Here is a 13,911-nt window from a genome sequence, read left to right as displayed (position 1 = left end):
AGCAGAATCAGAAATAGGTTACGTTTTAGAATATTAGAATAAAAATATGAAATAAATATATATATTTTAAAGTGAAGAAAAAGGGGAAAAACACAAGTAGTATTAAACAGAAAATGATGTACTTGGGGCGGCGTGTGGCGCAGTGGGTTGTACGTTGGTGTTCGGACCAGGGGGTCACAGGTTCAAACCCCACTGCAGTCAGCATGTCGTTGTGTCCCTGAGACACTTCACCCCAAATTGCTCCTGTGGGTATTGTCCACAGTATTGAGTATGTAAGTCGCTTTGGATAAAAGCGTCTAACATGTAGTGCACTTTTAACTTTCGGTAAAAAGTATTTTGTCGGCACTACTTTGCATTCCACTTGAATTGAGTTTGCAGTGTGGTGGTGATGCAACCTCAACTTCTACTGAACACAACTAGAGATAACAGCAGAACCTGTAAATAAAAGGTAGGAGAGTGTGTGTGTGTGTGTGTGTGTGCTTGCTTGTTTGTGTGTGTGTGTGTGTGTGTGTGTGTGTGTGTTGAACTTTGTGCTCGGTTATTACCAGTTAGAGTTAATCCAGGAGGATCTTTCAGCAGAGCGATTCCTCTGACTTTGCTCTGAGCAGCTGCTGTATGAAGCCAGTCATCTGAAACAAACGGAGCTTAAGTTTGACTTTTTATTTACATTTTTATTAGTGGTTTTTCAGTTTCTGAGAGGCAGCCATGATTAGCCGTAACTTTAAGAACGTGCTGGTGGTCTCTGTCGGGTTCCTCTCACTTTTCACGGCTTATGGAGGCCTACAGAGTTTACAGGTAAGTGGAAAAGTGTACTATTTATTAGACAGAGTTGTGATTTATATTGTCCATTATCCGTTCTGGATTAGTTGAACTTGTTCAAGAAGCGATTTTTTTTTTACTGAGACCAGTAAATACACTGTTACAGTAATGAAGCCTGCTAAAACAAATGCATGAACTCGTTTTTCAAGGTCTTGTTGAGACATGAATGTTCTAAGTCTGGCTATTTTTTTGAGGTGATAGTATGCTGATTTAGTAATTGTGTTAACGTGGGATTTGAAATTGAGGTCGGGGTCCAGAATTGTCCGATGTATTTAGCAGTAGGGCTTCTAGCTTAGCGCTCACTTCAGCCCATCCCTCCCTTTTGGCAGCAAAGATAATTGTCTGTTGTTTTTGTAGGAAATTGTTGCTCATCCAGCTGCTGATTTGTTCCATGCAGTTGGTGAGGGGTTGCAATGGTCCGTAGTCAACAGGCTTTATTGTGATGTATAAACTGAGTGTCATCCGCATAATTTTGGTACGACATTTTGTTTACTTTTAGGATCTGGCCTAGTGGAAGCATTTTGAATATGTTGAATAGAATTGGACCAAGAAACACAAAAAAGTCCTTGTCCTGCAGACACGATTTGAACCAATTAAGTGCTTAGCAGATAAACCAACACAGTTTTCAAGTCTGTCCAGTAATATTTTGTCCACTGTATCAAAGGCGGCACTGCTTAAAGTTTATTTGACAGCAAAACTGATGTTAACGGTTCTGTTGTGTTTATTTTTCGTCTATACTTTAATACAGTTTGCAGTGGCAGGAACAGAAACTGTGAGACTGTGAGGATAAACTGTACACTAGAATAACTATACTACAGAGTTTTAAAATATCCCGTGCCCTTACATTTGTATTTAGCATTATACCCTTACAGTAAGTCCAGAAAAGCATTCAACAACCTGCAAGTAGGCCTATATACACACGTACTAATTATTAAAACGTGTATTTTAATAATTGACAGTAAAGTGATTGCCTGGATTGATTGTTTGCTGTTTTAGGTTTTATAATCCCCTAATGGATGAAAGAAATAGACCTATAGTTAGGATGCAACTTCTGGCAGCATTTCTGAACAAGAAAAGTCAAAGAGTTTCAGAAAAAAATGAAAACAAAGTGTTTTTGCACGAGACCATTTCTCCCTAGCAGTTCTGAACCCGGGGAGCGACCCCAGAGGAGAGAAAACGTCTCAGGGGTCGCCAGATGGTTGTGGAAAAAATAAAACATAACAAATAAAATAACAATATTTTGGAAAGGGAAATGGGACCTACAGTCATCATGTGCCAAAATGTTTAGAGAATAACAAATATTTCACAACTTCCCATAATGCAGTGCTCTCCAGACAAATTAAAGAGGCCCTATTATGCTTTTGGGGTTTTCCCTTTCCTGTAGTATATAGGTTTTAGTGCATGTAAATGGTCTGCAGAGGCTAAAATCCCTGTGTTCTCAGAAACGCCTCCATTGGACTCCTTTGTTTACTCCCGGAACATAGTGACATCACTACGTAACACTCAAGCTCCTATTGGCTAGCGCTCCAACACATTGTACCTGATAGGCTAAGGGGCGGGACATCTTTAAGCAGGTTGACCAATCACAACAGAGCCGGGCAGCTGACCAATCAGAGCAGACTGGGCTCTGGTTTTAGGCGGAGGGTGAAAAGAGGTGCTGCAGCACAGACAGTATGAGAAAAATAAAGAGCTTTTTGAACATTAAAGCATGGAAACATGTAGAGACACTACATACTGATATAAACCTGAACATCAGCAGGAGAGGACTCTTTAAAGTAGAGACACTACATACTGATATACACCTGAACATCAGCAGGAGAGGACTCTTTAAAGTAGAGACACTACATACTGATATACACCTGAACATCAGCAGGAGAGGACTCTTTAAAGTAGAGACACTACATACTGATATACACCTGAACATCAGCAGGAGAGGACTCTTTAAAGTAGAGACACTACATACTGATATACACCTGAACATCAGCAGGAGAGGACTCTTTAAAGCAGAGACACTACATACTAATATACACCTGAACATCAGCAGGAGAGGACTCTTTAAAGTAGAGACACTACATACTGATATACACCTGAACATCAGCAGGAGAGGACTCTTTAAAGTAAAGACACTACATACTGATATACACCTGAACATCAGCAGGAGAGGACTCTTTAAAGTAGAGACACTACATACTGATATACACCTGAACATCAGCAGGAGAGGACTCTTTAAAGTAGAGACACTACATACTGATATACACCTGAACATCAGCAGGAGAGGACTCTTTAAAGCAGAGACACTACATACTAATATACACCTGAACATCAGCAGGAGAGGACTCTTTAAAGTAGAGACACTACATACTGATATACACCTGAACATCAGCAGGAGAGGACTCTTTAAAGTAGAGACACTACATACTGATATATGAACCTGGAAATTAGCATCATGTGTCCTCTTTAAGAGCGATCAATGTGTTGCAGCTGTATTTTCTTCAAGTCACTTTTCATATAACAAAGTGATAGATATATGTGTAAAAAGGGCAACAATTTTTATGTAAACACTCTCAGAATATAATCTCACTGTCACTGTAATGTCTTTAAACATCTCTACTTGCTTATGAGGGAATGCAATCGCCAAAAGAAGGGCTCAAAATATAACTTAAATATAAAGTTATATACGCGTGTTTCATTTTAACCCTGAAAATGAGCATCATGTGTTCCCTTTAAGACCGATCAATGTGTTAAGAGCTGTATTTTCTTGGCGGCCGTGCCTCTGAAGTGTTGAAGTGCTGCTCTAACAGAGGTTTGTGTGTCTGTGTGTGCAGAGCAGTCTGAATGCGGAGCAGGGGATGGGCGTGGCGTCTCTGAGCGTCGTCTACGCCTCCATCATCATCTCCTCCATGTTCCTGCCTCACATCATGATCAAAAACCTGGGCTGTAAATGGACCATCGTGGCGAGCATGGGCTGCTACGTCTCCTACTCCTTCGGAAACCTCTACCCCGGATGGTAATCTGTAATACTACACACGCTAATAAAATACACAAAAGCGGTGTTGATACCTGGCAGATTCTTTCTATCAAAAACTGTTAATAACACATTTGTTTGGATGCACTTTGATTATCCCAGCAATGTAAAAAACATCACCCTCAAATAAATATCCGTAGAGCTGTAACTAAGGAATTGCAATTAAAAAAAAATGGTACTCATCCAATGAATAGTTTACAACTAATCAACTGCTCAATTCATTCTTGCAGCTTTGAGTTTTTTAATTCCCTAAAGAAATAAATACACATCCCTAAACATGATACAGTCATCCAAAACTACAACTTTTAGAAGAATATTTTAATTGGTCAGCACCATTCAAAGATTTGAAGTTAAATTCAAAGGTGCATCGTTTGCGCAAAAGTTACGTTCTGGGAGTATTCACGTGTAAATATGTATATCATTTAAGTTTAAAATACAATATAGCCTATACTTTGATGACAATTGTTGACAGATAAGGCTTAAGGCAAGATCGAATGATTTTGGCCGTTATCGAACCCTACAATTATTATTATTTGTTACATTTTAATTGTTACTTTCATGTGGTTTTATTAATATATTCATCTATTTATCACTTAATTAATTTTGTTCAAATATTCTTTTTATTATTTATATGATGTGTTTTTTTCTTATTTAATTCATGTAATTTTGAAGATATATTTGGGGGATTTAATGCAAAAGAAACTTAAACTGCCTGTAAAGAAAGTAGTCTGTAGTAAGATCAAAGAACATGTATGGATCTACCAAAAGGAAAAAAACAACTGTACATTTTCTTATTAATAATATTACAGGGGGTCCGCGGGGTCTTAAAAAGTATTAAAAGTTGATAAATCAATTTAGCGAAAATTAAGGCTATTAAAAAGTATTAAAGTGCATTTTCCAAGGTATTACATTTTGTAGCTTGTTTTCAATAAGTATATAAATGGTCCAAAGAGGTTGTGTTCTACAGCCTGCCTGAATGTAATCATTGCGTAGGTGTGTAGTGTGATTCTGTGTAGTTTATTTATGGCATCCCGTTGGATCTGACGTCATCTGAACAGGACATCGCACGCTCACTGCTTGATAGCACGCGGAGGTCCGTTTACGCTGGTTGCTAAGCAACATCGTTATGGGGAAATGCAAGTTTGCGTCCAAATGGTTGGAAGATAAGGAGGAACGACAATCAATACTGTATATAGTCAATGTGAGGTAAAGTGTGTCGCCAAGGTAACCGGTTAAAACTCAAAATGGCGATGAGGTCTTAAAATGTACGGAAAGGGTCTTAGAAAAGGTCTTAAAAGGTTTTACATTTGGTTTCAGGATTCCTGTAATAATAATGATATTTTCTTTGATTAAGTATTTCTGCTCTCTCTCTCAGGTACACCCTCCTCCCCACCTCAGCAATTCTGGGTTTGGGGGGGTCTCCTTTATGGTCGGCTAAATGCACGTACCTGACCATCGCTGGGAACGCTCAGGCGGCTAAAGACGGGAAGAAAGGATCCGACCTCATCAACCAGTACTTCGGCATCTTCTTCTTCATCTTCCAGTCGTCAGCGGTGTGGGGGAACCTCATGTCGTCACTCATCTTCGGACAGGACAGCACCATCGGTAGGAGAAGCCCTGGAAGAGAATAACATACAAGAGATATTAGGGATAAATGTAGGGGAAAAGTAATAATATTCTAATGTTTTATGGAAGTCATTTTTGTATAATCATTTTATCATGTTTTCTTTTTATCATTTAGTTAATTATTATAATTTGCTCTTCTTTATCGTGCTGTGCCTCATGATATAATATTTTCTAAATAAGCTATACTTTTGTTTTTGATACTTCAAGTATATTTTACTGATAACACTTCAGTTTAACATCACTTTGTAACACTTGTGCTTCTATTGGCTAGCGCTCCAACACATTGTACGTGAACAAAATGTGTATACTTTAAAGAGTCCTCTCCTGCTGATGTTCAGGTGTATATCAGTATGTAGTGTCTCTACTTTAAAGAGTCCTCTCCTGCTGATGTTCAGGTGTATATCAGTATGTAGTGTCTCTACTTTAAAGAGTCCTCTCTCCTGCTGATGTTCAGGTGTATATCAGTATGTAGTGTCTCTACTTTAAAGAGTCCTCTCTCCTGCTGATGTTCAGGTGTATATCAGTATGTAGTGTCTCTACTTTAAAGAGTCCTCTCCTGCTGATGTTCAGGTGTATATCAGTATGTAGTGTCTCTACTTTAAAGAGTCCTCTCCTGCTGATGTTCAGGTGTATATCAGTATGTAGTGTCTCTACTTTAAAGAGTCCTCTCCTGCTGATGCTCAGGTGTATATCAGTATGTAGTGTCTCTACTTTAAAGAGTCCTCTCCTGCTGATGTTCAGGTGTATATCAGTATGTAGTGTCTCTGCTTTAAAGAGTCCTCTCCTGCTGATGTTCAGGTGCATATCAGTATGTAGTGTCTCTACTTTAAAGAGTCCTCTCCTGCTGATGTTCAGGTGTATATCAGTATGTAGTGTCTCTACTTTAAAGAGTCCTCTCCTGCTGATGTTCAGGTGTATATCAGTATGTAGTGTCTCTACTTTAAAGAGTCCTCTCCTACTGATGTTCAGGTGTATATCAGTATGTAGTGTTTCTACTTTAAAGAGTCCTCTCCTGCTGATGTTCAGGTGTATATCAGTATGTAGTGTCTCTACTTTAAAAAGTCCTCTCCTGCTGATGTTCAGGTGTAAATCAGTATGTAGTGTCTCTACTTTATAAAAACCTAGATAACACATTACAGGAAAGGGCCCCTTTAATTACAGTACTGGAGTAAATGCACCTACTTCCTGTGTTTAGCTGATGATGCACAAACTGGGCAAAGTCTAAGTGCTGACTGACCTATTTTTTTTTATGGCTTTAATTTAAAGAGACTAGGTGTGTGTGAGCTCTGAGTGGATGATGTTACCTTCGTCAGTTTATAATTTTATTGCTGTTAATGCTTCCCAGTTTATCAGCTCACATGATGTCAGGGGCATTTCTCAGAAGAACACCACAAAGATTTTTAATTCTTATTCTATTTCCGGTGCTCAATTTGTTCTATAGGCTATAGATTATCTAGCTTACATATACAATACATTTGCACTGAATCCCTGAGATAACAATAAGAACAATAAATCATTATTTCTAAGACTGTGTTTATTTTACTCAATATAATACATGTCTTATTTATTTTATAATCAGTGTTTCCGCTTTGAAAGTTCGATTTTACAACAAAGAAACATGCGATAATATCTATTTATAATAATTAACAATACACTGTTAACTGAACTAGATAACTGATGGGTATATATAGAAACATGTCTCTTAAGATATTCATATTTTTAAGTATTCTTTTTGTTTAATGAAATGGATGCATATCATTGTCTTTAAAAGGGTCTGCATACATTTTTATTTTCTAATTTAAACTCATATCGTTGGTTCTATGACTTATTGAAAACAATTTGTCCTCGAAGTTCCACACTTAAAAGTAAAAATACACCCACTAGTTGGCTTCGGCTTCTTTCTTTGTTCGTGTTCTTGGTGAAGAGCGCTCTGAATGTAAATGTGTGTGTGTTTCCTGTCAGCGATCATCCCGGAGGAGCAGCTGCTGGCGTGCGGAGCGGCAGACTGCAGCCTGAACCTGAACATAAGCAGCACCTCCACCCGGCCCGCGCAGGAGCTGGTGTGGACGCTCGTCGGATGCTACATCGGTAACTTTTCCTATCAGGGGCTATATATTATTTGAAGCCATGTTTGGGCACTGGGTGTAATTGTATATATATATTGGAGACTATGGCCAGCCGATTTAGCTTTTATTCATTTCTGGAGGATATCAAAAAAACTATTCTTACTAGTAACAATGTTTATTTCTGATATCAAAAATTCTATTTTTAACTAGTTAGAATGCAAATTCTTGATATCAGAAATTCAATTGTAACTAGTTGTAATGTGTATTCTTGATATCAGAAATTCAATTGTAACTAGTTGTAATGTGTATTCTTGATATCAGAAATTCAATTGTAACTAGTTGTAATGTGTATTCTTAATATCAGAAATTCAATTGTAACTAGTTGTAATGTGTATTCTTAATATCAGAAATTCAATTGTAACTAGTTGTAATGTGTATTCTTGATATCAAAAATTCAATTGTAACTAGAAATTCAATTGTAACTAGTTGTAATGTGTATTCTTGATATCAGAAATTCAATTGTAACTAGTTGTAATGTGTATTCTTGATATCAAAAATTCAATTGTAACTAGTTGTAATGTGTATTCTTAATATCAGAAATTCAATTGTAACTAGTTGTAATGTGTATTCTTGATATCAAAAATTCAATTGTAACTAGAAATTCAATTGTAACTAGTTGTAATGTGTATTCTTGATATCAGAAATTCAATTGTAACTAGCTGTAATGTGTATTCTTGATATCAGAAATTCAATTGTAACTAGTTGTAATGTGTATTCTTGATATCAGAAATGCAATTGTAACTAGTTGTAATGTGTATTCTTGATATCAGACATTCAATTGTAACTAGTTGTAATGTGTATTCTTGATATGAGAAATTCAATTGTAACTAGCTGTAATGTGTATTCTTGATATCAGACATTCAATTGTAACTAGTTGTAATGTGTATTCTTGATATCAGAAATGCAATTGTAACTAGTTGTAATGTGTATTCTTAATATCAGAAATTCAATTGTAACTAGTTGTAATGTGTATTCTTAATATCAGAAATTCAATTGTAACTAGAAATTCAATTGTAACTAGTTGTAATGTGTATTCTTGATATCAAAAATTCAATTGTAACTAGAAATTCAATTGTAACTAGTTGTAATGTGTATTCTTGATATGAGAAATTCAATTGTAACTAGCTGTAATGTGTATTCTTGATATCAGAAATTCAATTGTAACTAGTTGTAATGTGTATTTCTGATCAGGAATGCGATTTTAACTAGTGAGAATTGCATCGTTTTTCTCATTCATTTCAATGGGAGTTGGCATTTGAACTGATGCCAATTTGCCAATTTCTGATATCAAGTAATTAAATTGTTACTAGTTACAATTACATTTGAACTAGTAAAAATACCAATTTCCGATATCAAGAATTACATTTCAACTAGTCGAAATGCCAATTGTTGATATCAGAAATACAATTTGAACTAGTTATAAATACAAATTGAATTATTGATTCAATTTTTGATACCAGAAATAAACATTCTTACTAGTCAGAATAGATTTTTTGATATCCTCCAGAAATGAATAAAAGCTACATCGGTTTGCCATAGGAGACAGGTGGAGATGGGAGTAGAGCACTAGTAGGCACATGGTTTTTTACCAGGGTGATTCAAGCAAGAAAGAAAGAAAGCCATAGGAAAGGCTCAAGGAAAGTAAACCTATCCATTGTACCTTTGTGATAGGAATAAAATGCACAGAACTGGCGATCTTGTCTGGACTTGGATCATTCCCTGTGTAAGATTCGCTATCTGGCGCCTCAGCAGCAATAATACTTTTAAATTATGATGTTGGCCGCTACAGGTGTAGTGCTATTTTTACAAGTGCCTGAAGGGCACCTATGACTCACGCATGTATGTTGAAGCACGACCACCAAAACAGAAGCATATGGACATAGTTTACGATATAAAAAGTGTGCAAATGTATTTAGTATCCTATCCAAATAGATTAACAGATTTCGTTTTGTTTCACTTGCCTCTCACGACTTCCGTAGATTGGAAATTGTGTTGCAATTTCTTATTATTAACTGGGTATATTTGTGCTAGATGGTCTTATAGCAGTGAAACCCTAACCCTAACCCTAAACCCTTTGCTTTCATACCAGAAAAAATAACCCTAAAAATATTGTTTGATTGAAGTAGTACGCTGCTATGGACAGTCTTGCACTAATGTACATTCTCAAAGATATTGAAATACCAGTTATTTTGTATATATTGATTGTTGTGCTTTTATTTAGGTCTTAATGTGTGCATATAAATGGGTCTTTTGATTGTTTATATACATATTGTTATATATATTTGTTTCTTTATTCGGGATTGTGGGAAACGGAATGTCGATCTCTCTGTCTGTACACACAAACTGAAAGATTGACAATAAAGTTGACTTTGACTAGTAAATTCACATTAAGTTTCTTTTTACCAAACCTTCCTTAGCCGCGTTCACACCGGAGTACTTTTCCCACTTTAGTTCCGATATAGTTCCGAAATGTCGCGTTCACACCAAAAAGAGCCGGAACTAAAATGAGTTCATGAGAACCTTTTTACCCCCTTTTCCGTCCCTGCTAGAGAGCAGGGACTCTCATACGGCTCTCTTGTGAGAAAAGAGCTATATTTCTGATTGGCTGGGCGGATTGCAAACCACGCCCCGTAAAACTTAAAAAAGGTGTTGTGAAGCCACCATTTTATTATCCTCGCATTAGCATTATTAGCATTATTAGCATTAGCCCAGCGCAGAATCGCAGAGAGACTAATTTATGGCAACACAAAATAAAACATGGGAGCGGTGGAGATGAGAAGGTGTCGGCGTTTTGGCGATTTACTCTGAAGGCTTCAGTAGAAGCTGCTGGGAGTCCCAGCAGCTTCTACTGAAGCCAGTCCCCAACTCCGGGGACTTCCGGCCGGAGATTTTGGGCGGCAGTATACGCCGTGAAGTTGTTTGCGGCCTGCCAGTAAACCCAAAGCAGAAGAAGAAGAAGTGACGTCAGCGGCTTCATTTGCCTAATCCTCCCTCAGGGATTTATTCCGGTGTGAACGCGATCCGTACTTAGTTCATCAGAACTAAAGAGTTCTGATGAACTAAGTTCTCATGAACCTTTGTGGGAAAAGTACTGCGGTGTGAAAGCGCCTCTTGTCTTGCTGTATTTTAGGCGTGGGGGTGCTGGCCATGATCATCGTGGCCGTGTTTCTGGATAACATCGACCGGGAGCAGTCGAGTCACTTCAGGGAGAACCGAGAGCCGTTCTCCAAAACGTTCCTCGCCACGTTTCGGCTGCTGAAGGACTGGAGGCTACTGGTCCTCATCCCGCTCACAATGTACAGCGGCTTCGAGCAGAGCTTCCTGTCCGGGGAGTACACCAAGGTGAGGAGGCCAAATTCATTTGATATGCTACACAAATATGCAGATTAGAATGTTCCAAAGGGGGGGTTGTTGAGCATGAAACACTTGAAATAACTAAAGGATACGTTAAAAAAGAAAGTAGAAAGAAAGTGAGTTCAAAGAAAACTATTGCTGCTAAAAAGTTTGAGTCAGAGCTAAACACTTCAGATGTGTGTATCTCACACTGAACTGTCACTTTTATTCATGTTCCTTTGTTATTCATGTTTTATTATCTTTGCTTTTAAATTAGTGTTACCATCAGCTTGCCGTCTTCTCTGTATCTGTGACACTATACTTGTATGCACTTGTCTTGTAACTCCTATATCACTAAATACAAATTGTAGCGGCCAAAATCATATAGAAATAAAACAGATAATTAACTTAAAATAATACAGCCGCTGAGGCACTAGTTAGCAGATCTTACGCAGGGCAATGATCCAGGTCCAATCAAGATTCTCCATTTGTGCAGTTTATTCCGATAACAAAGTACAACGAACAGGTTTCCTATATCCCTTTTCCTTAAGCCCTTCCTATGGCTTTCCTTTTGCTGGCTTGAAACACCCTGATAAAAAACCTTTTGCCTACTAGTGCTCTGGCTCCCACCTCCACCTATCTCCAATATATACAATTACACCAGGTGCTCTAATCACCCAGTGCCCAAAACATGCCTTCAAAATAAAAGCATAGAAACTACTTTAACTTATGACTCTAATTAAGAATACATATAAATAGATAATATAAACCACAAGAGAATACATTTTAAACTATTAAATAATATAAAGATATATATATAGCTCCAACACAAATGACCTGCTTTCTAAATCCATGTTTTTGTGTTTCTCTGCAGAACTACGTGACGTGTGCGTTGGGCATCCATTACGTTGGATATGTGATGATGTGCTTCGGAGCCACTAATTCCGTTTGCTCATTTTTATTTGGGAGACTCGCCCGGTACACAGGGAGAGCCGCTCTCCTCTTCTTTGGTAAATCCAAAGTTTGTTTGTTTTCCTAGATTTCTCAGAAGAAAAAAAAATGCCTTTTTAGCATTTTCCAGCTAAATAAAGGGGGTATTTTTATTGTTTATTTCGCTTAAATTGTGGGAGATTGTTCACATGTCAATAATACAATAATAAGGAACACTTCATCTTATAGTTTGAGATACATACTTTTCAATGGACAGGTTTTTTTTTAAGAACTGTTCATACATTTGTAAAGTAGAAGAATAAATAAGCAACCTGTTCCTCAAATTTGTATTAAAGTATACTAACGTTATTCATCTGGATTTGTATCTTCATGGTTGATTGCAGCTTTTATAAATCGCTTTGGATAAAAGTGTCAGCTAGAACAAATGTGGTGTTACACTACAGCTCACATGCATATAATGATACAGAACAATGAGACTCAAAATGTGAAAATTGACTGAATAAACCTCTGATTTGTGTCTGTCTTCAGCTGCTTTGGTGAACTTCTCCTGTATCATCGCTCTTTTGTTCTGGAAGCCTCATCCCGACCAGCTGCCCGTCTTCTTCGTGTTTCCCGCTCTGTGGGGGATGGCCGACGCTATCTGGCAAACTCAGACCAACGGTAAGAAACTCCTGTCAGTCTTAACATTTTCGCTACACATTTATATTGAAAAGGGTCCGAAGATAAGCTTCCCTTTAGTCTTACCTGTCAGAAATAGTAGAGCAGGTGGACTCTTTTTCTTCTTCTATTGTTTTATGGCGGTTGGCAAACAGCTTTTAGGTGCATTTACCGCCACCTTCTGAAATTGAGTGTGGATCAGCACGGGGTTGATCTAAATTCTTAATATAATTCCTGTCCTTTTTAAAAACCTAAATAATGCCCTGCATGCTACATCCCCTGAACTCCTTCTCAAAGTCTCTTCTATATTTAATTCTGTTTGATTTCTGTTCAGTGCTTCCTTTAGTAATATACGTTCTTGATGGTTTTTGGGACATTGCAAAACCAGGTGGACTCAAAGGCAACAGGAGCTTTTACAGAAACAACTTAACGTCACAAGACTTAAATATAAACTGATCCATAAATGCCAACCTTTCCAAATCCAAAAGAGGTAGGTTTGTGCCCGGCAAATGTGCACGCCCAAATTAGGTAATCAGAAGAAATGGAACCCCAGTAATTTTACATGTATAAACCATGTATTTAACATATATTGCACCATTTTAAGCATTTTTTTTGAAAAAGTGATAGTTTGGTAAACAGTGACATCAACGACATGTCTGGTCTGTAAAATGCCCGAAAAGTAAAAGAATGGGAGATAAATATCCCAAAGTCTCCACATTTTATTATATTTGTAATGTGTTTCTGGTCCTCTTTCAGTTGAGACAGTGTAGAATTCAGTGTTTCTCAAACTTTTTCATACCACTTAACCAATAAAAAAACACTCGCGGACCACCTAACTCCACAAATATCCAAAGACATATCGTTTTTTACTAATCGCCTGAAAATGGTACAAACAAGTGGCCACATGTGTGACGAAGGTGTTTATCTGGGCTATATCCTGCAATCGAAAGTGAAACTTAAGCTCGCTCCATTGCGGAGATATTCCCGCGAGAGTGCGGAAAACTTTAAATTTATTTCAAATGTGAAATGTTCCCAATATACTCACGGACCATTAGGGGGCGCTCACGGACCACCAGTGGTCCGCCGACCACACTTTGAGAAGCACTGGAAGGATGTGTCAGGATGTAGAACTCTTGTGTGAACATTGGATAAAGCCAGGTTCATATTCTTGTTTCATGTTGTTGACATATTAGAGTCAAAGGTTTGCACAGAGCGAAATATCTTTGTGTTGCGCGATATATCAGAAAATACTGCATAATCATTTCCTGCATTTTTCTACTAATAAAGTGTGATATAAATAATGTACAGGCTTTCAGATTGCTGTAGTTCACTAAACAGAGACATTAACGACATGTTTGGTGTTGAAAATGTCAG

At 37.6% G+C, this 13,911-nt stretch overlaps 1 protein-coding gene across 1 annotated transcript; it reads left to right on the top strand.

Moving 5' to 3' along the window:
- Positions 1 to 702: 702 nt before the first annotated feature.
- Positions 703 to 12,748, top strand: unc93a (unc-93 homolog A). Its single transcript, XM_079644119.1, has 7 exons — positions 703 to 795; positions 3,645 to 3,826; positions 5,220 to 5,449; positions 7,433 to 7,558; positions 10,727 to 10,938; positions 11,804 to 11,939; positions 12,409 to 12,748. The coding sequence occupies exons 1-7, from the start codon at positions 706 to 708 to the stop codon at positions 12,720 to 12,722; spliced, it is 1,290 nt and encodes a 429-aa protein (XP_079500245.1). The 5' UTR covers positions 703 to 705; the 3' UTR covers positions 12,723 to 12,748.
- Positions 12,749 to 13,911: the final 1,163 nt, after the last annotated feature.

Source organism: Notothenia rossii, assembly GCF_949606895.1.
Source record: "Notothenia rossii genome assembly, chromosome: 8".
NCBI lineage: Eukaryota > Metazoa > Chordata > Actinopteri > Perciformes > Nototheniidae > Notothenia > Notothenia rossii.
Note: the sequence above shows the minus strand (reverse complement) of the source record. Positions and strands in the feature narration are given on the sequence as shown.